This window comes from Athalia rosae, chromosome 5 (genome assembly GCF_917208135.1).
Source record: "Athalia rosae chromosome 5, iyAthRosa1.1, whole genome shotgun sequence".
NCBI classification, from domain to species: Eukaryota; Metazoa; Arthropoda; class Insecta; order Hymenoptera; family Athaliidae; genus Athalia; species Athalia rosae.
The window spans coordinates 9219611-9245757 of record NC_064030.1 but is presented as its reverse complement, the minus strand read 5'-3'; the positions used below and the strand labels follow the sequence as shown (position 1 = coordinate 9245757).

General features: G+C 44.5%; 1 protein-coding gene across 5 annotated transcripts in view; it reads left to right on the top strand.

The window, feature by feature from the left end:
• Window positions 1–25152, top strand: part of LOC105690151 (protein O-mannosyl-transferase TMTC1-like) — a 126237-nt gene extending 101085 nt beyond the window's left edge. For all 5 annotated transcript variants that reach the window (XM_025746781.2, XM_025746779.2, XM_048656218.1 and 2 more), the window contains 5 exons: window positions 11349–11489; window positions 13636–13835; window positions 13944–14079; window positions 19217–19346; window positions 24263–25152. In XM_025746781.2, coding sequence (XP_025602566.1) covers window positions 11349–11489; window positions 13636–13835; window positions 13944–14079; window positions 19217–19346; window positions 24263–24448 — 793 coding nt within the window. In that variant the 3' untranslated portion in view covers window positions 24449–25152. The remainder of the gene's footprint in view (window positions 1–11348; window positions 11490–13635; window positions 13836–13943; window positions 14080–19216; window positions 19347–24262) is intronic.
• Window positions 25153–26147: the final 995 nt, after the last annotated feature.

Genomic DNA, 26147 nt, shown 5'->3' with positions numbered 1-26147 from the left:
ACGCTTTTGATCTCCTCTCCTCGGGAATAGGCGAAACTAAGCAAATACGATGGAAATGGGATCGGTCGGCATCGAGAACGTAACGCGGGCGAGAGGTACCTGTACCCGGTCAAAAAATAACTCACAATCAGTATCACGTACACGGAATTTAAAAGCAGTCGAGTCTCTGCGTCAAATGCGGGCTTCAAAGACACGCGGTATATGGTATATATAAGCACGTATAAATGTGACGTATGAGGAAAAGCTGGAATACGAATAGCCGCGATGTACGCCGCCGCCGCCGCCGCCGCCGCCTTCAACGAAGATGTATGCGGCTCTATATTCCCACTTTTCTGAAAGTGAAGACGAGGAGTGCATACACGAATCGACCTATCCGAGTAATACAATCCCGCGGAGTCTACACGCTCGCTGCACCTCGTATAACCGCTGCGCGGGTGCAGCCGTGGAAAATCCACACAGGTATGAGGGAGAAATTCTCACTGAGAAAAGCTCCTACCCGGTGGGCGGGTGGTGGGTACCCTCGCCTGTAAAACGTGGCATAATCGATCACTAAAGATTTCGTTTGATGTTACCGAGAAATGGCGTTTGCTATTCCCGATACCGAGTCTAGTTATGTTTCTCCAGTTCCCGATATCGACATCGGATTATCCCGGTGTGCGAACCACACCAATCTCGACCGCTGCGGAGTCTGCGATTGCCTCCGTTTCCTTTTTTTTTTTTCTCTTCTCTTTTTTTCTTTTTTTTTCTTCTTTTTATTTTTCACCGCGAATATCTACCATATTCCTCCAACGCGAAGAAAAAAGTATTCCGATCGAGACGCGGAATATACACAGCCGTTCGCCTCATCCAAAATTTAGGAAAGCTACGCCAAATCGACTCGTCGAAAAGCTCCACCCCCCCCCACTTTTCAAACGCGCGGGGGAACTCGTATGTATGTATACCCTTCGAGATTACCTCGATTGGGGTGAAAAAAAAAAAAAAAATTCCGCCACGATGGCTCGCTAGTTTTTCCCAAGGGTCCGGGAATTCGGTCAATCCTATCCGTCGCTTTCCGCAGGGATTCCCAACACTCGATCTCTACGTATAGGTGTATACGAGCACGCGCACGCACACACGCCGTAGGTCCGTATCGACGCCCGTATACCGACACCGCCGGACCGGTTAGCACCTGTTTCAGTGTATTGGGAACCCTCGCGGAAGCTCCGGCGATTCTTTCGTTAGCTTTTTCTTCTTCCTCCCGACGTTATTGTTATTGTTATTTTATTTTTTCCCCTCTCTTCCCTTCTGTTCGGAGTCGGGATTTCCTCGAGCAGTCTTTCTTCCGTGAAACGGAGGTCCGTACCGTCTCTCGCGACTTCTTTTCAATTTGAATATCAGGCATACCCCCCGAATGGCCGACCTATGGTCGACGGAAGGTATCCCTCGGCTTTTAACGGCGCGGCACGCGATACCTCCGAGTTCCTCATATCATACCCATCGAAGGGATAACGACACCATTAAACAACTTTTCAAGGGATCAAAGCTCCCCCTCCGTCGACTGCATTCCCAGAAAATTCCGATGTCCGTCACGCTGTACGATTTCGCACAAAACGATCGTACCCCCGGGGCTATTTTTGATTTTTGATAATCTCGACGGCGCCGGTAATGCCACTTTTTTTTTTTAATAAGTTTCTGACTGTGTGTGGGACTTTGAAAATTCCTCTTTTGAGTTACTGAATCGGCTCCCGTCGCAATGTTTTTTTCTTTTAAAAAATCATTGAATCTCGAGTCAAAGGCGGTTGATTCGTATAAAATGAATTTCACTTTGCCGTATCGCCCTCGAAATCTGAATGACGGCTCTTTGATCGAGTCATTTTCAAATAATTGATCAACCCCCGGCGGGCGAGTGGTCGGAGCACGGAGTCGATAGATTAAGCATATTTCACGTAGGCCTTCTAAAGTCTCGAGTGCCGACTTCACGGCTTTCGCCGTCAGCGGGGTGAGAGCGAAAACGAAGAATAAAAACGGAGAGAAAAAAGTTGAAAAAAAAAAAACACGCGGCAAAGTAGGCACGAGGGGCTAAACTTTTTTACCCAACAAACTTTCGCTGATGTCATTCTGCGGCTGGTACCGAATTTCGAACGGTCTATGCGGAGCTTTGGAAATATAACGAGACTAATGAAAAAAAATAAATAAAAAAAAAACGAAGAAAAAAAAAAGATCGAAAAAATTGGCAGACGTTTTTTGATTTGATTGAGAAATAAAATTCTTTTTCATTCCTTTTCACACGGTGTTGGGTTTTAGCGTAAATATGATTTTAACGTTCCGCGTGTGGAAGGTGGAAAATTTTTCCTCTGCAATACGCCCGCAGTACATCGTGCCGTCAGAATGAACTACTCGTACCTGCGTGCCACCCACCCGCGTGCATACCTAACCCACCTACCCACTCCTGAATTTCCAGGGGTAAAAGTACTCCGGTAATTTTTTAAAAAATTGCATCGCGATCCGGGTTCCAACTTTAGTTACGCGTACACCCGTTTCCCAGTTATGTATAGGTAGGTATTTACTTCAGCGTATACCCGCCCATCGAGTTTACATTTTTTTCGAACCTGCTCAGGCGCACAGCCCGCGACAGCGCCCGTGCTTACGTTCGTGAGAAATGCAGCGTTGGTTCGTTGAAGTCATTTGATAGTCGATGGTACGGCGTAGCCGTAGCTCCGGAAAACTCCCGGAAGAATGAGGATCAAAATTCAAGTGCGGACCGGCAAAAAACCTCTGAATTACGGAGCCACCTTTCTCTCCTGCTTCTTTTTTTTTTCATAAAATTTTTTTTCGCAAACTCCAGTCCTGTATCGCACTCGTTTCAGGGCTGTTGGAAGACAGAGCTTTTCGGTTGATCGTAATTATTGTCACGTCGACGTTATTTGGTCTTGTTGGCTTTTTATATTTATCCTTCTTTTTTATAACTGGAAAAAAAATTGTTCTCACTCCTCGACGATCCTATTGTGCGAGAGACGAGTGGTCGAAAATAAAATTTACAATGGATTTACAACAATACCGGAGTTGGTTAGACGAAATTCAACGTTACGTCTACCACCGTGGGAGAAGATGGTATACCTGTATGCGGAAAATCGCGGGACGATCGTTGCATAAAACCTCCGATGTAACGAGCATCGCGTAATCCTCGAATCGCGTAACACATTTCCTTGAATAAACAATAACACTTTATGGGGGGGTTATTCTCGGTACGAAAAGCGGACCGGCGTACGATAATATCGTCGAGCGACAGTAACGAATACTTCGAATTCGCTTCTTTTGTCGCGAGCATTTAATACCAGCTATTGTACCGTCCGATCGTCGATCGAAAAATTTCCTCTCCGGATCCCATCCCGCACTCCGATGTACATCGAATCGTATTTTTAATAGAAACGTTCGGGGGATGAAGAGTAACGAAAATGGGCGATCGCGTCGTAATGCGCATCGTCCGTTGTGCGACGAATTCCCATGGGTCTTATTCGCGAGTACCCGACGAATTTAAATAATGCGAAATGATATCGGGCGCGGTCCTTAGTCGCTGCACCCTCGACCTCTGCGTATAACTCTACCCCGCGACCGTTTCCCCCCCTCCCCCCCCCCCCCCCCTCGCGGCAGACTGACTGCGCTTAATTAATGCAGTATTGTTGGTATATTCGCTCCCCCTCGGCTGCGAAGACTTTACAGGTATGCCGCCGCCGCCGCCGCCACCATCACCCGGTGAGCATTAGAAACGCAGGACCACTTTAAGCCGAGGCTAACAAAAGCTTCGCTGCGGGGGGGCAGACCGCGGCAAGTGGGTAGCCGAAGCCGAGTACCCATCGAAAATAATTAGCTCCAAGTATAACACCGCCTACGTCTCTACGTGTACGTAGATACACACACACACACACACACACACACACACACACACACACACACACATACAACACACGTGTATGCTGTGAATCCGCTACATATATCTGCGAGTCTGCTGCACCTAGCCGGAGTCGTTGGAATAACGGGTATTTTCGTTTGTTTATTTTTTATTTTCGTCGGGAGCGTTTTCGACTCCGTCATTTTCTTCTATTTTCTAATTATTTATGAAATTTTTTTTCCTTCATTTTATTTTTGTTAATTTTGAATTTGATTTTTTTTTTACCACATTCGTTCGGTTTTTATTTGTTTATTTATTTTTTTTAGTTCCCCCATTTAACGTGGAAAACTTCACGAGCCAACGGGAGTCGGATACAGTATATACGTAGAGAAGTGGAACCTGAAAGCAATTAACGGCGATGCAATTACAGCAAACAGGGGTACAGTAGCGCGGCGGTTTCCATATGGTTGGATGCGACCCGCGCGTCCGTACATCGAGGCACGTAGAGCCCAATCAATCCGTCGTAATAGCGCAATATTTGTCTTTTGAAAAAATGCAATCACTCCGGGAGAACACTTGATGACGAGAAAAAAATTATACCCCGTCATTATAACCCTGTGGAACCTAGTCAAAATTGAACTCGTACCGAACTTCGTCGTCCCGCCCTTTACGGGAGCTCACCAATCACTTTTCTAATTTCCAACGGATTGTACGTTACCTACAATATACACGTGCGCAAACCCGAAAATTCACTTCCCCTCCGCTAACTCGCAATTTCCGCGTCAAAGTTCTATTTTAGTTTTTTTTTAGTTTTTTTTTTTTTATCACTTTCTTTCTCCAATTCCCCGTTGTACGTTTGCGCGAAAATTTTTTTTCAGTTTTCGCGTTCGGAAATCATACACCGATTGCAGGAAAACGAACGTTGCTCTTTCTCATCGGCGGTCGTTCGGAACTTTCGACGACGAAAATGAGGGTGGGAATTAAACGAAGATGAAAAATAAACACGGAAAGTTTGAAGTGGACGTAACCGTCGGTATACATAAAACCTCGGAGTTCCGCGAATCTGAATTATCTCGCGGAAGCGCAGAGGATCGGAAGATCTCTGCAAATCGGTGGTAACTAAGTTGGTTAGGTCAAGTAGCTATTTAGGGTTGAGTGTGCTCGAATATGCGAGGGGTTTCTGTAGGAAGGAGAGGTGGATTACCGGTTACAGAAATTATTCAAGCACTTCAAAGCAGTAGACCACCGCGTGCGGCTTGCGCCGCGCCCGCGCCCGCGTCCCCCGCCCGCGTCCCCCGCCCGCCGACGCGACGTAAGGACGCGGGATAAAATTAATCGGTAAAGATGTCCGTAGACCCGACTCCTTCGGGACTCTGTCCGAAGTAGAGAACTTGTGCCGTCGGTATGCGTAATTAATTCCAACTAAACTGAATAATTATGCTAAACTTGTACATCCGAATTCTAACGGAGCATGCCCGTACCCCCCCCCCCCCCCCCCCCCCCCCTAGAGTGGAGATATATACTCCGCTGTGTGTACAGCCCTTAACTCGGCGCGTGTAGCTACTCTAGGCTCACTTTCAAAACCATTTCAAAACCATTGTACTGGCGGTTAATCGGCTAACGATTGAGATTCGCAAAATTTTCGGCGGGGGGGGGGGGGGGATTACGAAAACACCGTCGAGAGTATCGATTGACGCTCGCGGTATTCAAGGTCTTACCGAGTCCGTTTCATCCCCGTCTCTCGAGAGGTTCGATTTTTTGCCTACACCGACGACCGACGATCGGGTGCGCCGCTTTCGGATTTTGTCGGATTTATAAATATTAACGGTTAAAATTTACGCGTACACATCTATGCACGGTGTACTCGGTGGGCCGGGGAGCAAGCAACATTATATTTACGATAATGCATTGTTTGATTGCAATTTTATGGTACCCGTGCCATAAGGTTCACCTGGACCATTATTCTCGCGGGGGTATAAAACTGCGGACGGCATATCGGCTCGGCTCACCGTATCGTTATACATAGGCGGTCATATCTGCGGCAGTAAATCAAGCTGAAAGCAAGGCGAAAGCTTTTGAATACATTGACGCGTAACCCGCGTTACCGAACCTATAAAAAATAGGTGAAAAACGTCGGGGAAAAGAACTCGGCGCATGTCGTTTCGTTAGCCGGTCTCAGCCGGTGTCGCGAATGAGGGACGTTTCGTTGTTCCTCCGATTTCCACGCGTTCCGATCTACGGGGGTCCAATTCGGCTGTATGGAAATAAAAATTACCCCCCCGGGTGTAGCGAAGATATACGTATGGTGGGATTAGGTTATCGTCGACTACGGGGTATTAAATGTGGAAATTTTTATTTCGGGTTATATCCAATTTTCAACCCATTGATTGCAGCGATGATGGAGCTGCGGTGTAGGTATTGAAAAATGAAAAAGGGGGGGGGGGGGGGGGGGGGGGGGGGGGGGGGGAGGTAACGAAATTCTCTCGGTGATGGTGCAGTTCGTGCGATAGAAAATTTCGTGGAATTTATACGTTTCCGAAATGCAAACAATAGTCGTTCGGTTTCCCACAGGAACTTTTCACTGTCCACAGCTACGCTTTTATCTTTTCCTATTTTTATTATTACTCGTCACCAACAACTGCACCGTCGCTATCGGCATCGGAAACAATATTATTCAAATTTCGGCGCTTCAATAACAAAGAAAATGCCTATAAGTCAGTTTCCGATTGCATATCGAACGAGCGAGCCGTCCCACCGTCATTTTCCACGGATAAAATCGATTGTCCTTGTATTTTCGCTAGACCGATGGAACTATGACCGTAATTATATCCGAACAATCGTCGTACGAGCGTAACAAAAAAAATTGTAATAAAAATACTCCATTCGATGCTTTCTATTAAAAAGTTTCGAATTTCCGCCGTACCGCGGATGTACGCCCTAGCTTTTTATATCCAGCGTTTCACCTCGCTCTTTGATTCGCTTTGTCAGGTTTGTGTCAACGTTCGCTTACGTCGGAATCAATAACGGGGAAAAAGCTAGTAAAAGATACCGTGCGGATAAAAAAAAAAAAAAAAAAACGAAGAGAGACGAAGAGCGAAGGAGAAAAAGAAGAGGGGAAGCGATCCTCGGAGACCTCGGTAATCCGCCCTCTCATCGCTGCGCAGCTTCTTTCCGTTTAGCGAAGAAAAAAGGAAAAGAAAACAAACGGAAAAAAAAAAAGAAAAAAAATCGAACGAGTCGAAAATAAAATAAATGAGGATAGAAATGAGCAAAAAAAGAAAGAAACGACGGGGCGAGAGCTCTCTCCGATTTTGAGGGTACGGCGCACCTGCGACACGTAAATTTCGTTCCCTTTAATCCGTCAGCGTGGAGCGCCGCGCTCTCAATCGGCGAGGACTTAATTTCGCTCATTGGTTAGAGAAGTATAACGATAGCAAACGCGCGCTAAGTACCCGCCGGATAAAACGCTCGGCTCTCGGCGAAATACGATAGGGGTGGGTTAGGTTCGCCCTCGATATTTATACGTCAAGTGGTAACGGTGGGCCGCGTCTCCCTCGCGACAGGGGCGGGGGCGGGGGAGGGGGCGGGGGGAGGGGGAGGGGCGCAAGGTTGAGGGTAGTCGGTAGGTGGCTGCAGGATAGATACGTACGGATAGCCGGTAGCGGAGCACCCGCTGGGATGCTTCGCCCCGCGAGTGTCTCTTTATTGGATAATAAATAACCTGTTTCATTTATAAGAAGAAGATAAAGCGAGCCGGCGTGCGCCCTGAATAGGTATAGGCTCGCGGCACCCGTCCTCCCGTCCCCCCAACCTCCGCCCTTCGTCCTTTGCCTACCGCCGTCCGCCGTCCGCCCGTTCTCTTTGTATTCGCCTCAGCCGAATGAACTAGCATCGAGCCCTCCCTTGAGCGCCCCGAATAATAGAGGCAATTTTTTTATCCGCTTGACCTGCGCCTCCGCAATTTTCGCATGAAAAATGAACTCGCGGTTTCGCGGGTAAACCTTACGCGTTACACGCGAACCTATCCACGCGAATCGAGCTGAAAATTTTATTAGAACACAAGCGGAATAGGCGTAACGAATTACTCGGGAATTCCCGGGCGTTTGGAAGAAAAAAATTGAAAACGGTAACGGAAAAATAAACGTAGGATAAATCTCTCGGCGGAAGTGAACCCCCCGAAAGCAGATCGACGTCCAACCCCCCCGGGGGAAAAAGTCCCGAGGAGCGTATAGTTTCGAACTATGTAATACAGGACTCTCGGCCTCCCACCGATCGCGCCGCATGGACGAAAGTTTAAATAACTTTTCAAACTATATCTGATTGATTTGCTTTTAACTCGATCGGGATTCGCTTGTGCTTGACATATGTATATTCTTCTCCCTCATTTTCTCTCCCCCTTTTCGTTCGCTTCCTCTGCCCCCAAAACTCCCTCAAACACTGAGGACGATCCGAATTCATGAGGCAGCTGCTGCGGTCGCTCACTCGTATCGTTCTCCTGTTATCGTATGTCCGTTTCGGAAGCTCTGAAAAAAAAAATAAAAAACAATTTCTCTCGAAAACCTCAACACGTCGAATTATCACCTGATAATGAGCGTTTGGAGGGAAGATACGCAGAGACGGATAAGTTTGCTCTCCGATTCTAACGTTGATCACAAATTCGTATACACATACACCTGTGTACATACGTGTACACCTATCATCGAACGGCGTGGTTGGAATAAAACCGGAAATCAGGATGGAAGGGTAACCCCGACGTACGGAAACGCGATCGATCGATCTCTGCGAGGCAGTCGTTACCCGGGCCGTATATGTATATGGTTACGAACTACATACGTATGTATACCCGCTACCTTTATGTACTTCATTTATGTAGAAATACCAACGTGTATTATACTAGCGGCGTTGGACGTATGAAATTCCTTCCATTCCCCACCGTGTACAAGGAAGGTTTTATTTAAACATGTCAACCCGTGCGCGATGGGGATCAGACATTACCCGCGAATATACCCGAACCAAATAATAATCGAGCGTTATTCGCGTGTGTGCGTGTGTGTGTGTCTATGTGCGGATCGTTTCGCGGCAAAGTTGGGTTCATTTCCGGCTATTGTTTCTGGCATATGTGCGACACGTACACCGCAATATACATGTACATATTTCCGTCATGCCCAAAATCAAATCTCTCAGTCCATATAATTACCGAAACACCAAACTATAGCCAAACATGTCGAATTTTTTTTTTTTTTTCATTTTTCACCATCAAGTTTCTGTCTCGGTTGATAAAAAAAAAAAAAAAAAAAAAAAGGGGGATAAAAAAATATATTCGAAGAAACGGCATGACCCGGATGTACTACGTAAAACTACGTACGAACGGTACGTAGTTTCTGCTATAGTTGGTTAAACGCAATAATCCATGTTTATATCGCACGTGCCACCGCGGGTAGTCGTGCATTGGAAAAAAAAAAAAGAAAAAGAGTCGGAGAAAAACGAGGGGATAGGTAGAAAGTAGTAACTTCTGAAATAGTTTTGTACCTCTATTTTTTTTCAACGTTGCTATATACCCTCATAATGACTAATGCCCGCACTACGCGATCGCTGCGATACGCGGGCAACGTCGTATATTTTATTATCGTACACGTACGAATCGATTCCGCCGTTCCTATCCCCCGTATTTTCGGTGGCATGAAATCCGCTGGAAATCTACGTGTGTATTATACTTGGGAGGTCTGTTTTTTTTCTCTCGATATAACGTCGAACTAAAGTACGTACGTTCGAGCTCGGATTTCGATAGCAGCATCGAACCAAATGAGATAGGAAAATTATCGATGGAAAAAAAAGGAAAGAAACGAAGACGAGCGATCCAAAGTTCGGAGCAACGGCAGCGCCGGGCACCGGGGCGAAAAATCAGCGTTTTATCCTACGGGAGGAACTCGAGATCAATTAGACGGTCGAAGTATAAAGCGGCAAAAAAAAACCGGGTCTGTGGTGTGGAAAAAGAGGATCAGCAGGAGGGTCGTCAGAGCTTATGCTTTTATACAACGAGTGGGAGGATGTGTTCCTATGATACAGCTGAGAGTGAAAAAGCGTAATTAGAATTTCCGAAATTCTTCGTTGCGCGTATCAAACCGTTATACTCGTTATCCAGCTGCTTACCGGTAATTAGATTATCGGGTGGAATCATGCCGCCCTCGAGATGCCGGGCAAGAGTTTGAACGACGCCGAACGAACCCGTTTACGGCTGGATTAAGGACTCGAGAAAGTGAAACGAATTCGGTTCGAGGTACGTTAAATATCCTTCTGGAAACATCGGATTTGAAACTTGCGAGTTCAACGATTCTTCCGGTTTGTCTCACGATGAAACCGGACGACGATCGCGGTGCAATTTGAGAGAATATTTGAATCATTGAATTACGATACAAAAAAGAGGGTTGAAATTGGAAATGAACATTTTTGTCTCCCCGAGGGTTTTTGTCTCTCGTTATCACAGTATTCCCATATTTTCGATTGATCCTTTTATAGGATTATCTTTCTGCGGGTAGTTTCCGGTGCGTCAAACGTGCAGATACATTCGTTTAGCGGAGCATTGTGACTGATATAAAGAGAGAGAATAGGAAAAGAGAGAAAATCGAACTAGGAGCGTATTCCTAGAATCGATAATAGTTTAGTAGGCATACGACTATCGCAACGCTCGGTCTGATTACATCTGCATAGGAGTGGTACGTTTATTCAATATGAATTTTTAAACAAATATCTTGCGCAAGTGTTTCAATTCGTGAGTCGATCGCAGGGGAATCCACCCTATTTTTTATATATATTCACATGTATTGACGACAAAAATGAGTAGATGTGTAGTTATATTTTAAATCATTTGAAATTAAACTCTTTCTCTCTCTCTACTCGTATTTTTATCGATTGATTATAATTTTTTCCATACAATCTGATGTGAAAATATAAGTTACGGACATCGAAATCCGTTACAGAATGGGAGCCGATACCAATCGGAGTTCGTTCCGCGACGACTTCAGAGGGCGGATTACTTCGATTATCACGAGTGTAATATCCGTCGGATGCAGTGAAATTAATCCACGATAACAGCTAATCCATGGGGCTCATTGTTCCGTGCGCGGGGCAAATGTACGAAAATTGTGTCCACGTTACAGGTGTACGTACGTACGTTCTCCTGTGTGCGAGCGAACGTACAGTACGTACGTTCCGGCGTATCGTATATACCCACTCGTCCATCAGGCTGAAATACTAGCTATTAAATATCCAGCCAACATGGCCGGATATCGAATATCGTGTATCGATGATACCTGAATGCGTTAATTGATTTTCTGATTCCCGCTGAATTATTATTGCCAATATCAAAATCAGAGCGCGATCCGTACGGTTCGCCCCGATATCTGGTCGAACGTATACTTCGATAATTAACATTTGTTCGTCTGCCTGTAATTACCGAAATTTTTATTGTACCTGTTCACAGGCTTTGGCCGACTTACGCAAGCGCCCATAATAATCTTGGGACTTTAACCGTGGGAGATCAAGCGGAACAACATTTTCTTTCGGCGATTCACGCGCAGCCAGGTCACGTCAACGCACACTACAATCTTGGCCAACTTTACAGGTAATTTATCTGGCTGATTTTCGATGTGCTTCGCAAATGGAAACCCGGACAAAAATTATGAAATCTGTGGTCCGCTTCTTTTTCGTCGCATGAAATCGGATGCTGTGAATATTGAATTGGTTTTTCCATATGAAATTGGATCGTTGAAGATAGAAAAACGGACGAACCGTTAGCGCGGGTATAACAGCGGGGCGTCGACTGGATGAGAGACTATTTTATCAAGAGTTTATTGTCCATTTTATTGGCCGGAGCACTCGCGCGAATTTCATGCGTTAAATCTTGCGTGGTTGTAATTCTAGCGCTCTGGCCAAAATTAAAGTTTAATTAACACGAGTGAGAACGCTGTTCGCAGAGCCCGCCCCTGTAGGCCACGCGCGAGCTGTTTCCGTACGGACGCATGGAATTAGGTATGCCGGCGCTACAGCTCAGGTTCGCACTACCTGCAGCTGTACATAGGCTGCTGAATTATCTCACTAGAACAAAAAAAAAAGAAGGGGCGGAAGAAAAACGAAAAACAGAATTTCCACTCTCGTGCGCCCTTGCGGAATCGTTACTATCCCGGTCGAATATTACTAGAGTTTCTCGTTAGCCACTATTTTTTCGAAATTTATACCGTCTGCTTTTCCGCTATTCTTTTACGTTTTGTTTTTTTTGTTTTTTTTTCTTTGTTCTCCAACGGACCTATACAGATGCATTTTACCGGCTAAATGTAAAATAATCCTCGTACGGGCGTACGCGTACGGACTCAGGATTTTCAACAATGATATTCGGATATCATTTTACGATAACAGCTGTAATCCCCTTGATTTAATGAAAGCAAAATAGTGAATTTATCATCGGTATAGAGGGAAAAGGAAGAAAAATTATTTGATCAACCAAACGGTTCGTACGAGGATTTAGCGTTGGCTTATCGTAAATCGTTTTTCGGAGATTCAATTTTTGGTACAATCAGTTTTTTTTTTTTTTTTTGTTTTTTCCCCTCGTTTTTTGTTTCTCTCGTTCGGACTCTGGTTATTTGAAAACAAAAAAAAAACAAATATATATATGCAGATAATATTTCTATGTCAAAAAAATATAATAATATTTCTTCGGTCGAACTTTGGACGGTTTAATAGAATATTTATAACCACATATGGCGGGTCACGAGATTAGGGGTTGAAAATCGCTGTTAAATTACACCCCTGTTTTCCGAGTGCGCGAGTATTTCATTTCATTATTATTTTCAATATATTATATATACACGCGTGTGCATGTGTGCGTGTGTGCGCGCCTGTGTACATACTTTTTTAACTCGCATCTTTTTTTTTTTGTTTTTTTCTTTCTCGCTGATAAAGAGCCAGTGTGCTTGTTGATAAATAATAAAAACTCCATTGTCATATTACCGCCATTAATGGCTGCAGACCATTGGCGATTCTAACGTGATTACCTACCCGGCGTGAATTTATACGTGTGTGTATACCTATGTATATTCCCTTCGGTACGCTGCTCCAGGGTTTTGGTTATATACGCGTACAACGTCAAAGCAGAACCATAATTCACCCCAATGTCCGTTGAAATTGCCGTTTAATTTATAGAGAGTTGAATTTATGACGCTCAGTTGTAGGCAGATATGTATACCTACGAATCTTTTAATATCCACGGGGCCGCGCGATGACGACCCCGCGTCAACCGCCCCTCTTTTTCTTACCCTTCTCATCCCTCGCCCCCTTCCCCCCTTCCCCCCGCCCCCCTCCCCCCACCCTCTTTACTTATTCTTCACTCTTTTCCAACACACCCACATCCCCCTCGACTTATCCGGATTTTTCCGTCACTTATATTCATGCTACACTTTTCATAAAACTTTGCTACTGACAGGAACCCTGACGTTGCTTCGATCCGCCCCCCATCCAGTTCCGCTACCTTTTCTACCTTTTCTACCTTCCATCTCTTACTCTCTTCCTTTTTGCGAAGGATTTCGGAATATACGTATTATATACATTCATCGCTACACGACGTATTTCAAACGCAAAACGTAGTGGGACCACTTTCCAAATTAAGTCGGACACCTCGACGACCGACCCCTCCACAAGTCCTCGGAGAAGTTGGCCACGTTTCAATTTGAGGAAAAGTTATTTTCTCATTACGATTCCGACGTTTATCGTTTCAGAAAAACCAACAGAACGGACGAGTGCATCAGGATGCTGCAGAGATGCGTTTTTTTGGATCCAGCGTACACACCGGCTTATCTGGTACTCGCCCGTTTAGCGACGGGGCCGACGGCCGGAGCACTTTTGAGGCATGTGGTTCGATTGCAACCGCGAAGTCCAGATCATCTCGCGGAGTACGCCAATTGGCTGAACGCTAGCGGTAATTTATCTGTTATTCGACGTGTTCGATAATTGCGCTACGCGTTTTAGGTACCGTACCTTCGGATTACAAGAATAATTTTTTTTCGGCTTCTTCATCTGGTTTCAGGTAAATGGCTGACCGCCCTCAGGTACTTTCTGAAAGGGATGGAAGTTTCGAACTGCCACAGAGCCTCTCTGCTCGGAACCGCGAAAATTTTACGATCGAGAGGACAATGGCCCCGCGTTCATCAGCTCGTGACGAGGTGAGTGTCGATAGCGATATTTCTGTGAAACGGGGGAGAAAGAAAAAAAAGAAAAAAAAAAAAAACTCGCCGACGGTAAAATCATCCCCTAATCGAAATAGTACCTCTGAAAAAACTCATTCATGGTCCGTATATTCGAGAAGTTGAAACTGCGGGTGTGAAAAATATCGACGAAAAAGTGATAACTATAACCTGTCGATGGTATTGGAAGATAACGGTAATTTTTTTCATTCTCCTCTTTTTTCATCAATATATCGATGCAGCTACGCGCCTCTGGTACCAGCTCCGAGTCCGACCGCCGCAACCCCCCTCTTCCCCCTCCCCACCCCTCGCCGTCGTACCCAGGGCCATTTGGAAGCGCACGAAATTTCAATATGCATCGTTTGACGGATGCGCCGGCGGCCCGCTGTTTCACCGTTTATACAACATTTGACGATTTTAAAATTCAAATATAAATCTTTTCGCGTCTCGAGTCCACAGCGTCGTCACATCGGTTTCGGCTATGGCGGTATAAACGTCGAGTTGGTTCGTGACAAGCGTTGGATAGTCGGACAGTGAGAGAGACCAGGTGACGGGATAGGAAATGGAAAATTGCGGGGATACGAGAAGGGCAGTTCCGTAGATCGAAATACGGGCGAGGACTCGGTCTAGCTCGTTTCGAGCGAACGGGAGTCGCGGGTCGACGCGTGCCTGACGTCGCGGAGGTGCGGGGGAGGCGTACGCAGCAAAGCGGAGAAGTTGCATGGATAATTTTCCGAGTAGCTGATGCCGGTGCACGTTGCACACCTCTGCGCGGTGGGGGGAGGGGGGTGATCGAAGCGTAAAAGACGTACGCAAGATCGAATTTTTCCAATCTCTTTTTCCGCCCCCCCGAGAAACAACATCAGGTATGTATACGGATAATAATATCCGGCGATTTGTTCGACTCCTGGTGAGAAAAAAGGGATGAAAATATCGACAACGGCGAACGCCGAGTTTGGTCTTCGGTCTCGACGATTTGGAGGACCGTCGGTGAATTATGGAATAGAAAATTATTCGAAACGCGCCAGCGGCTATTCCGGTTCATCCCGTCGGTATATCGTGCCCGCGCGATAGCCGTGCAGACGCAGAGATCAGACAAACTCAGTTTGCGAAACAATTTGTATGCATTTCTGGTGGTCCCCATAGTTTCGCTACTCCGGAGATACATCGATATCACGTTCGTGCCGATTACAGCAGATGAGCTTTCTCGAATTCAATGAACCGGAACGGTGAATTTCGAAGCCAGATTACGTAACGGTCACACGTGCAGATATTTAATATCTTGAAGGTGCCGGCGAATATTACTCCCCTTCGTTTCTAGATTCTCATTTTTTTTCGCTGCTACTCGCCCGCGTTATTCGAAAAAATAAAAGATCCTTTGATCGTCGATTGTGAAATTCTGCGTGCTTACTGACCGGATGTTTTACGTCGCTACCGTTTCAATCCAGAATATTGTTTTGTTTTATTTTCTTTTTTTTTTTTTTTCTTCGCTTTCATTTATTGCACGGTTTCATAGTTACGCATGACGAAGCCGATTTGTTTTCAGCAATTGGCAATACTCAACCTCTACCCGTACAACCCGCGCCGCACACACCCCTTAAATGAAATGATTATACTTTCAACGCGTGCGGTATGGCTGGGAGCCTGCGCTTTCAATTCGAACCGCTCGTTAATTGAATTGAATAGAAAAAGGCGAAAGTGAGAGCCGAATCACGATTTCCATCGTGCTTTGAACGGGTTTTCGCCCTCTCGGTGGATATAAATTTTTGCAAACCGTTGATTCGAGTCGAAAGTATATTATATGATATTTGCAAGCAGGTGATGGGGGTAACAGTAGCGCACCTATTGCACACTTTGGCGGCGTTCGATTCGAGGGGATTCCGTCACGCTGCCGTCATCCGCTTGTTTCGTAGCGCGTTACGCTCGGATCGAGCAGTTTTCGAGTTGAGTATTGTGCGAGGGTTTATGTTTTCCGAAAATGGGATAACCGTGTCACGTGTACAACGCCGCGGGATATCGTTTAGATAATAATTTTGACCGCAGCAATGTCGTCGCTGTTTGTTGCGTTGCACACGCCTACCGAACTGATAAATCGAAAATTTACGAGCGTCGCTCTCCGCGTCTCTGGCAGTTTTTCACCCCTCGCGATTCTACCCCCACCTCAGGTCTCTCTTATCCAGACCTTTTTCCGAGTTATCATATCCGCGATGACCGCGGTTACGGGTCTCCCCGCGCCGCGCGCAATAACAGTTCGTACTCGAGGCCAAAAACCGCGACGCGCCCGGGTTCGTTTGAAAACAAAAAAAAAAAAAAAAACAAACTAATTCCACGGCAAATGAAAAAAGAAGAAAATATATATACCATTGTTAAAACAAGCGAATCGCACTCACAGTCAGTCAGCTGCGTAGGCGAAAAAAAAAAAATTTCATCGCTACAGACGTACAATTTTTCCACAGGATTTTACCGAAGCGATGCGACCGCTGCACGTATTATACGTTCGTATACATAACTGAAAGGCTCGTAGTTGTACCCCTTCGCGATGCGGTGGAAGTAGAAGTGTATATATGTACGCGTATAAGCATCAACTCGCCATTACCCTTATCTCGCATCGGGAATGGTGCTTTTATAAATCATGGACCCTCGTGTATCATTCCATCCGTGTATCCATAGGACTACTCGCGATATCATCGACTCTGTAATCCATTACAACTATACACTACTGCGACGACGTTGCGTTTAACTCTTGCCGCGTTCTCCGTACGAGCGCAATCTACGGGCCGATATCGCTGCTTCGAAATCATTGTCTAACTTTGTTCATAATTATACACCTAACGATGAACACCTGAACTCGCGGACCTCCCACTTTTCACATTTCGAATAATACAAACGTTATCTTTGGCGGAAGCGACGATAATTCTCGAATAGCCGGGTGTATTGGGTAACAACGGAACAACGTAGCATGCGATTATTCACGAGGATCGCGTAATGGAAAGATCGGATTCTAGATTTCATTTATTTTTTTTTATCGTTGAATTTCATCGACGCGAACCGATTTGATTTTTCGCCGGGTTTTTCCGTATCTGTTCGACATCAAAGTACCTCGACGGGGGAAGTGATTTTAATATTTCATCGCCTTATCTACAAATATGTGCGTTCGATGCATACGTACGTTCGTGTGTACGTAGATCCGAAAGGCGATTATTATCGCTCGAATTCACGTCGTACGGAAACGTCGACGAATCGCGAGTTTTTCTTCCACGGGACAACGCGTCCTCGCTCAGAGCCGACTCTGTAATGTCAGGTATTCGTAGTGGCGTACCTTTTTTTTTTGTTTTTCGTTTTCTTATACTCCGGTTGTTTTATTCTCACTCCACTCGAGCGCGGGACGAAAAAATGATAATGACTACGGCGCAATTATTACGAGTGAAAGAATAAAGGATTCTCCAATTGGTTCACTCGGTTTTCATATTTTTTCTTCATTACCCGGACGCGGAGCAGAGACAGGGGAATTATAAGGAGGTACATGGACAAAGTGGAGTAGGGAAATTAAAGAGCAGAACAAACCCACTTTGGTTTGGTTGCAAAGGTACTAAACCATCGCAGCTGCACAACATCAAGTGTACCTCGTTAGTTTTATCTCTACGGTTTTTTAGTCCGCGGATCGGAGATATAAAATTCTAATCAAAACAACGAGCTCTGCTTCAGTTTTGTCACGACCCTAAAATTGATGACCCGGTTGTGACCGAAGGAAGGGGACCGCGGCGAACCAGGTAATACCGATCAAAATTGAAAATGGTATCTAGTTTCTGGTGAAACGTGTTACGCATACCCACCTCTGTCCGTCTCCCCGCACACGTACATTTCCGCAGTGACGAATCAGCAATTATATTCCGCAGCGTGTGCTGCGGGCGAAACGAACTTTTATGCGGTTACATTTTTAGCTTTCCTTGTTTTTTTTTTCGCAATTCTTACGCCGGTGTCAACGTGAACACGTGAAAACCTACACAGCGGGTATACGTGTGAATTGACCTGTTAACGCGACCGACAAATTTAATTTCGAACAAACACACTGAGTCGATGTTGAATTCGCTGATTACGCTGAGTGAAACAAAAGTTGAGAATGCTATCCTCGCACCTCCCTAATCGAAGATCCATTTCGAAACTGTTATCGAAGATCGCATAATGCGGTTGAATCCTGATACAGCTTGATCGGAAGAGAGAGAATCGCTTTTCAAAGATAAATGTTTTCCTATTTTTAACGATCAACGATCAATTAATAACTGATCGGTTCGGATCACGATAAGCCGACGAGGCGAATGCGTACATTGGGTAATGAATTTTTTTCTTTGGTCCGATCGGAAACAGGTGGGTATATATAAATGAGGAAGAAAGAGAGGTGGGTTGGGTTGGAATCGGGTGGTACCAATTTGAAGATTTTTGAAGGGGATGAAAGATGGAGATTAAAATCGATAAGTTGAGGGGAGAGAAGCTCGGCGCCTACTTATCTCGATGGCGTAAAATATTACGAAGCGAAATTTCCAAGTGCGAGGAATTAAATTGGAGAGTGCGCTGGGCGGCGGTGGCGGTGGGCGCCGTTACTACCCCTTATTCGTCCAGGACTCTGGTTACAATCTTGGAGTGTTCCGGGATCTGGTTTCCGCGCAAGGCTTAGGAATTTCTGAAATTCAGATTCGGCTCTCGCTTTACGACGCTTCGCCTAATTAAGGGCGATACTAATCCTCGCCGAGCTTCGCTCGCTCGCTCGCTCGCTCCTTCCCTCTTCTACCCGCCCTCCGAAACCCTTAGGCCAGCTTTTTTCCACGGCTAATGAAATTTGATTCGAATCATTCGCCGCACCACGGATTTTCATTTCAAACAATACATTTCATAACTCGAAATTTCCACCGGATAAAATCCTTGATCCCCCCGTCACGATTTCGAGTACTCTCCACGCCATTTATATTACATCCTCCTTTCGAAATCGCCCACCCCAACCCCCCCCCCCGACCTGTGTCACGAAAAATTTCAACTCATTTCACCGCATTTTGATACTCGATTTATATAGCATTGAACCATCATTAAACCCACGGCGCGGATTTCTCCTTTTATTTTTCAGGTGGCATTTGATGCTTCGAGCCAGACGAGGAGGGTTGATATACAGAGGAGACTTGTACATCAGAGCGTGGCAACTGCAGAGCGAGTCTCGTCACCGAGCTCATCAGCACCAGCACAATCTCTGCCTGACCGTGAGTAGATTTCTATTTAATCTTCCGGATTCATCCCCCGGGCGGATCTTCCCGGCGCACCGAGCGCCGAGAGATTTTTTTCTCCATTCAACCTTTCCTCTCGTTATCCTTTGTTTCGTTTCTTTATTTTGTCTTATTTTCGAGCGTGGCGACTAATTTTAATAAAATATCACCCGTTCGCGTGCGGGGTGCCCGGTGAATCGCGTTCGCACGGTCCTTCGAGGACACGCGGGTGGGAATCGATCGAAGCGATCCGCGTAGACAAACGACTTCGCTATATCGCGTCTTTCCAGCCGTGAGAACCGGCCGACGTTATCAACGATCTGTTTTGCCGAGCCCGCGCCGGTCAGTTTCGATAAATAATTGAGACCCTCGTTCACCCTGCGTTTCGCGGAACTCCTGCAACCAATTTTGTTCACGTATCAGTTTTCGTTGAAAATCGTCGTTGAAACTCACGGGATGAAACGACGGGAACACGACGTGCGGTTTTAACGAAGGGAGAACGAAATTTTTCATTTCGCGAAAACTCGTGCCGCGCGATATCAACGTTAGACGGCTGAAATAATGATGATAATAAATAACGACGATGATAACCGTGATAATATTTCTCATTTTTATAATAAGGGCTCTGAGGCTCCGCTAGTTCCCCCCTGCCAATTCCCTAATTTCTTTACCCCATTATCTTGAACCCTTACAGTCCGAAGTTGGAGGCCCGAAACAGCGAGAGCGTTCAAAAGAGAGGCAAAAATTGTTTGAAAAGGGTCTCGCCATGGGGATTCCCACGGAATAAAATCGCTGCCGTATAGCTGTTACCAAACGCACGAAAGAGTATCACTGGTCCGGTGATTTTAGCGTTCAATTAAAACCACCTACCCCCCTCCCCCCCTAACGAACGTAACGCCACTTTTCCAAAGAGCGACCCTATATCGAGTTCCCCGTATAACCGGGAGTAGTTAAAAATAAAGGCTTCTCTCGTTCTCGCGTGTTTCCAGCGCAGGGGGTTATTACCCGCCTGCAAATCCCCTTTCGGAGTTACGTATACGTTATACGCGGGATATGGACATAGAGTTACATACGTACGTACGTACGTACGTCTGTACTCCGTCGGTACACTTATAATCGCGACGTCGACGTCGCCGTCGCGACGCACCGAATCCACACGGTTTGCTCACATGACTATTACCACCGCAAATTGAGGGGAGAAGTTAAATAGAAAAAAAAAGGTGAGGCAATGGAATATAACGTGCACGAATAAATTACTGTAATAAGTACACACTTGAAAAATCACGTCTCATTATTGCGATTATTTTGTTCCATTGAAATTCGAAGGAGCGACGATCGGTCAAATATTTGCGTCGGGCGATAAATCGCCGCCGACAATACGGTGGGACGCACGTAGCCGCCTAGATGTCCGTCGGATCGATAATGACTCCTAATAAGCGTGTGCTCCTGCGGCGTATGCCGGGCGATCAGAAGTCGGATAAATAACGTCTGTGTAGTACGGGCGCGGGACCGCAATACGGGCGAACCGAATCAAGCCGGAAATTACCCTTCGATTTCTTTCTAGCCCTCATATTATGCAACGTAAACGTGTACATTTACCCTCGAGTCTCCACCTTCGGGTACCGGAAAAGCCGGCGTCTCAAAAAAAAAAAAAACATTTTCAACCGCACCCCGCACGACGTATTTTTCCCTTCTCTTCGCACCCGATAGGCGTCCCGCGGCGATCGTCGAACACGAATTTTCCCTCCGATTTATTTCAGAATTCCAACAATTACGCTCATTTTATCGATCATCGCCACACATCGCCGTGATTTAAACCTACGATTTACCTTCCTGTCATATTTGCACTCTGCACGTCCTGTGTCCCTCGTACAATTACATGAAAATTTTCTGCTGTTTGCCAACCTCGTTCCGTACGCGTTGTGCTATTATTACCCTTCTACGAGGCTGTTTGCAGAAGTATTCCAAGGTAGCAGCTAGAGCTTCGGATACAGTGACAGAAACGAACGGGGTGGTAACTGGTGGCTTTATTTACAAAAGAAACTAATTAAATTCGAGAAAATTTAACGGTCTCCTTGAAACGTTAGCCCCATAGACTACAACTACATTCAGGTCATTCTATTCCAGAAGATATCTATTTTGGTGTACACCCTTATTTAGTGCTCTCAAACAACGTCCGAAGTATACCCTTGATTTGACCTTGAGTCAAAAAGGACAAAAATTCGGTTTATCGCTTATATCTTCCTATCTATCGACTTTAGACGTTAGACACTGTGTAATGAAATTAAAGAACACAAAATTCTGTACAAAAGAGAATTCCTGTAGTTTTTCCGTAGGATCAACCGTTTCGGTGAAATTCAGGCATGAAAAGCGTGAGTTCAATGCGGAGTAACCCATTCCACGCCTCGCTCGAGTTACGACGCGCCTCGTACTCAAACTCAATAGCTGATCGTGTGGACTGGACTTACTCCGTATGGAACTCACATTTTTAACGCCTACATGGCGCTGAAACGGTCGGTCCTACGGAAAAAATACAAGAACTTTTTTTTGTACGGAATTTTGTGCTCTTTGATTTTACTATGAAGTATCCAACGTCTGAAGTCGATAGAAAAGAAGATATGTAAGCGAAAAACTCAATTTCTCTGCCTTTTAGGTCTTACAACTCGTGAAGCTCAAGATCAAATCAAGGGTACTTTTTAGATGTTGTTTCAGAAAACCGAATAAGAATTATTCCGTCATTTGGCGCCGAATTCGTCTAATTTGACTAATTTGGCGAATAAAACAATATTCGCGATAGTATACAAACGTTCTTTATTTCCCACGACAAATAAATGCTAGGTATATACGTATGTATAATCCGTTAATAAATTTTCATCGATAAGCAAAAATTATTCACAGATGTTGATAACTGACAAAACGAGCTCGTGAATCAAAGTGAAAAATCTAACAGGACATCGTTGAACGGGTGTAGAAAATTCTATTCGCTTACGCGAAGAGGAAGTACGGTGTCTGTACGGGGAGGTCTTGTTCATCCATGATTCATTATCTACAAATGCTAGTGGCAGGTGCAGGTGAAGCAGTGCAAGGGAACAGGGAGGATGTTGGAAAGGCTGGGGGGGGCGAAGGGGGGAGGGGGGAGTACAAGCCGAGTTCTCCCTTGTAGCCGGTATATAGCTCCTACCGTGATACGAACTGTGCTTGCGATGTCGGGATTTAATTAAGATTCTTCGGTCTCGTCGCGTCGTCATAACTCTAATTGAAATGGATTCCTGTCTAAACGAATCAAAGGGAACCCTATCGAGCTTCCGGATCACACACGCCTGATAACCTCGTAACTTTTGGAATCTCATAAATAAACAGAGAATTCCCTACGAGAGACAAAAAAAAGCGTGAGATCAAATTAATGAAGGAACGAATGTACGCGGCTGCGCCTGATACCCATCGAGCAAATCACCGTCGACTGATATTGATGAATTCTAAGATTTCGGCGTAGAGGTTTTAATTGGCAATCAGAACAATGTCCGATCTTTGGCTGTCCTGTTCAACGGCCTGTACGGCATACTTGTTTTTTTTTTTTTTTTCTAACATAATGTACCGGCAGATCTGTCGATAGAAGCTGATCAATACTTAACGTGTGAATTGTTGCATTATTTTATAACAAAGCAATATACGGCGATGTATAAAAATTACCATAAAAGAAGAAAGAAAGAAAAAATTAAAAAAAAGAAAAAAATGAAAAAAAAATAACAGCAGCGTTGACGATTTTACGGTACATTGGTAATCGTTTGACCCGTCATTGACCCGATGCACGAGCATACGTGTGCGCGAGGATGAAATATTTCTTTGTGCTTCTTTTTCTCTCTGTATGTAGATGACCGCGCGACGTGTACAGGCGACGGTAGGTAAGAATAGAAAAAGCTTCGTCGTTGTCATATCTCCGGTATAATTTATAACCTCGGGAGTATTTATGGCGGTATAGCTGCAATAACAATTAACCGCGAAATAACGATCTGCTGCGGGGTTTGGATATGTTTCGGGAGTGGCGCATAAAATCAAGAAACAACGATCAGCGGCCGAGAAGAGTAAGAAGCTGAAGATAATGTTGCGCAAAGTTCAAGTAGATAAAGCAAACTGCATATAAAATAGTAGCGGCGTAAAAGCAAGAATCGGCACACTGCGCGTTAGCGGTATATTTTGCCGGGTAGGGGAGGATGGGGTGAGATTCGGAACGGGGGGGGGGGAGGGGGTGTGTGTACAGAGTAGAAACTGGAAGAGCGACAAAGTACGGGAAGCAACAAACTTTAATTCGTAGAGGGAGATTAGCGCAGTGCTCGCTAACTGAGTCCCTTAATATGGGGAAGTTACGAAAGTGCCATTAAGCTTTGGCTCGGCAGCCCGACGAAGTTGCTCTTATGTACCGTAGAATACCGGTACTCGAATAGCCGGTTTGTAAAAACAGAAACTCTTCTTTTGCCCTACCCCTGCATATACATACGTATCCCCGCCCCGTAGATGTACAAGTATAAATACCATGTACGCCGCAATACCGACGGTGGCGTGTACACGCCCCGCCAAAGAGATGGAATTCTGATTCATTTCTACCATCTTTGTGATTGTTTTATGTTTAATTTATGCAGATTCGCGAAAGCTCGGAAAGTTAATGTTGTTGTTCATCCTTGCGACACGAACCGAAGCGGTACACCACATTCAAAGTTACCACCCTAGCAAACTGCACCACTACGCGCGAGCTTTCCCCCCCTTTACATTTTCTATTCCGGAACGGAAGCGACCAGAAGCGCGAACCACCCCGTATCCCGAGGGAGTCTTGAAACTTTTCATTGTATACATATATTCAAAACAGTCATTGATTTTTTTCTTACCCCAACTCTTTTCTTTTTTCTTCAATGTTGCAGGAAACTGACTGCTCAACGCCCAGAGTGGCGAGTGTATCGGTGCAATTGGAACAAGACAGCAATAAATCCGAACAACTTCAGAGGCCACCGCGTTGCGGGGTTCGGCCCGGTCGTCAGACGCGAAAAACCAAAGCTCGAGTAACCGCTCCGGCTCTTTTGGTGCAAAATTTATTGGAAACTCTCTAGTTTTCCGCGCGGTTTTATCCGCAAATTTAGTCATCGGAAGAGCACTGCGGAATTGGTTCGCGAAACGGATGAACGGTAACGTTTTTCGTTGCAGTAAGCCCTTTTTATTATTTTCAATTACTCAACTCTTTCGTTTTAATGGTACGGAGAGTCTGCGAAGGTATGTATATGAGCGCGTGTTTCCGATCTATGCCGGATGTTGTTCGTTAGCAAGAGTGAAATAAGAAAAAAAAAAAAACAATTTCGAATGTTGATAGAAACGTGAAACGATAATATTTTTGGCGATATTATTTTAGGTAGCTTAAAGAAAATTTGATCACGATTGATGTATGAAACACAACAGCTGATTGTGACGTTATTGTTGTTACATAACATTATATATCACCGTGTTGTAACATTGCTGTAATATAATAACACGTAGGCACGTTGAAAAATTTACTATTCTTTACATCGATTCGATAGAGTTTTTCTCATTTAATGATAACTTTATCAGGCGATTCACTGATAAACTACAGGTGTATATCCGTTCATCTAATTAATTTCGATGTCTTTTCCTCTCCGTTCATAAATTATTCAAATTTCTGGCGATTGAATTTTCCAAGACTTCTAACGAGGCTTATCCGATTTTGAGAAATGAAATATTTCCAATTGTAAGTTATCGAAGTCAACGGGGGTCTTTTGAGAAAAGCAGAAAAGAAAAGAGAAAGGTGAGTTTACGAATGTAGTGAAATTGAGTGAAAAATTTAAACACGAAAAAAAAAAAACTAATAATATTAGATAAAATAAAATAAAAAAATGATAAAATGCGACTGAGAAAATTAAATAAATCTATCGATTATTCGGCAGTAAGGGTATTAAAATATACTTTGCACGTGGACCAATCGAGTGTTTTGTATCGCTGTGCAGTGATAGCTTTTATTAAAGCCTGATATAGGAATGCGGATAAGAGCAAAGGTGGGATTCGGACCGTAATGTATGTACGTATGACCAGAATAGTTGATGATGTGTGAATTTTTTTTCATTCTTCAAAAATTATTCGAAGCAAATCTTTCATTCGGGAAAACTTTTATATAATTTTATCTTTGATTGAACTCTACTTGTACATTGGAAAAAAAAACCCAACAAAATCAGTTAGCTAATTGAAAATTGAATGCCCACTTTCGGATGAACCAGAGCGCAGCAATAAAATTTTATTGGAATATTTTTTCGGTCACACAAAATATAATGTACGTACCAGTGGGAAGCCGTTTGCAGCACACACATGTAACATGTAAAATAAATTACGTAAAAACAGAGAAAACAAAAGACGAGTGAATAAAATAACGGTCATTAATCCTGATGATAAATAAATAGTATCTCCCGTGATCGGGGTTGAATAAAAGTTTTTGAAAATTCAATAAAAACGTGGAAGCAGGTGCATGCCTGACCATAAATTCACGAGCCATGTTCGCTCACGTGGTAGGTATTATGGAATATTATATAAACATGTAAATATGTATAACCAAAAATCATCTACCGATAGCTCGTTCATTCAACAATGTTGGACAATAGTTAGACATTTTGATGAGAACAAAAAAAAAAAAAAGAACTTACGACGTCAAGAATTAATATTATTATTGTGAAAATAATGAGGAAATACAAAAAACATATAAGGAATTATACGTGTGAACCGGTAATTTTGTGAATATATTTTTTATTG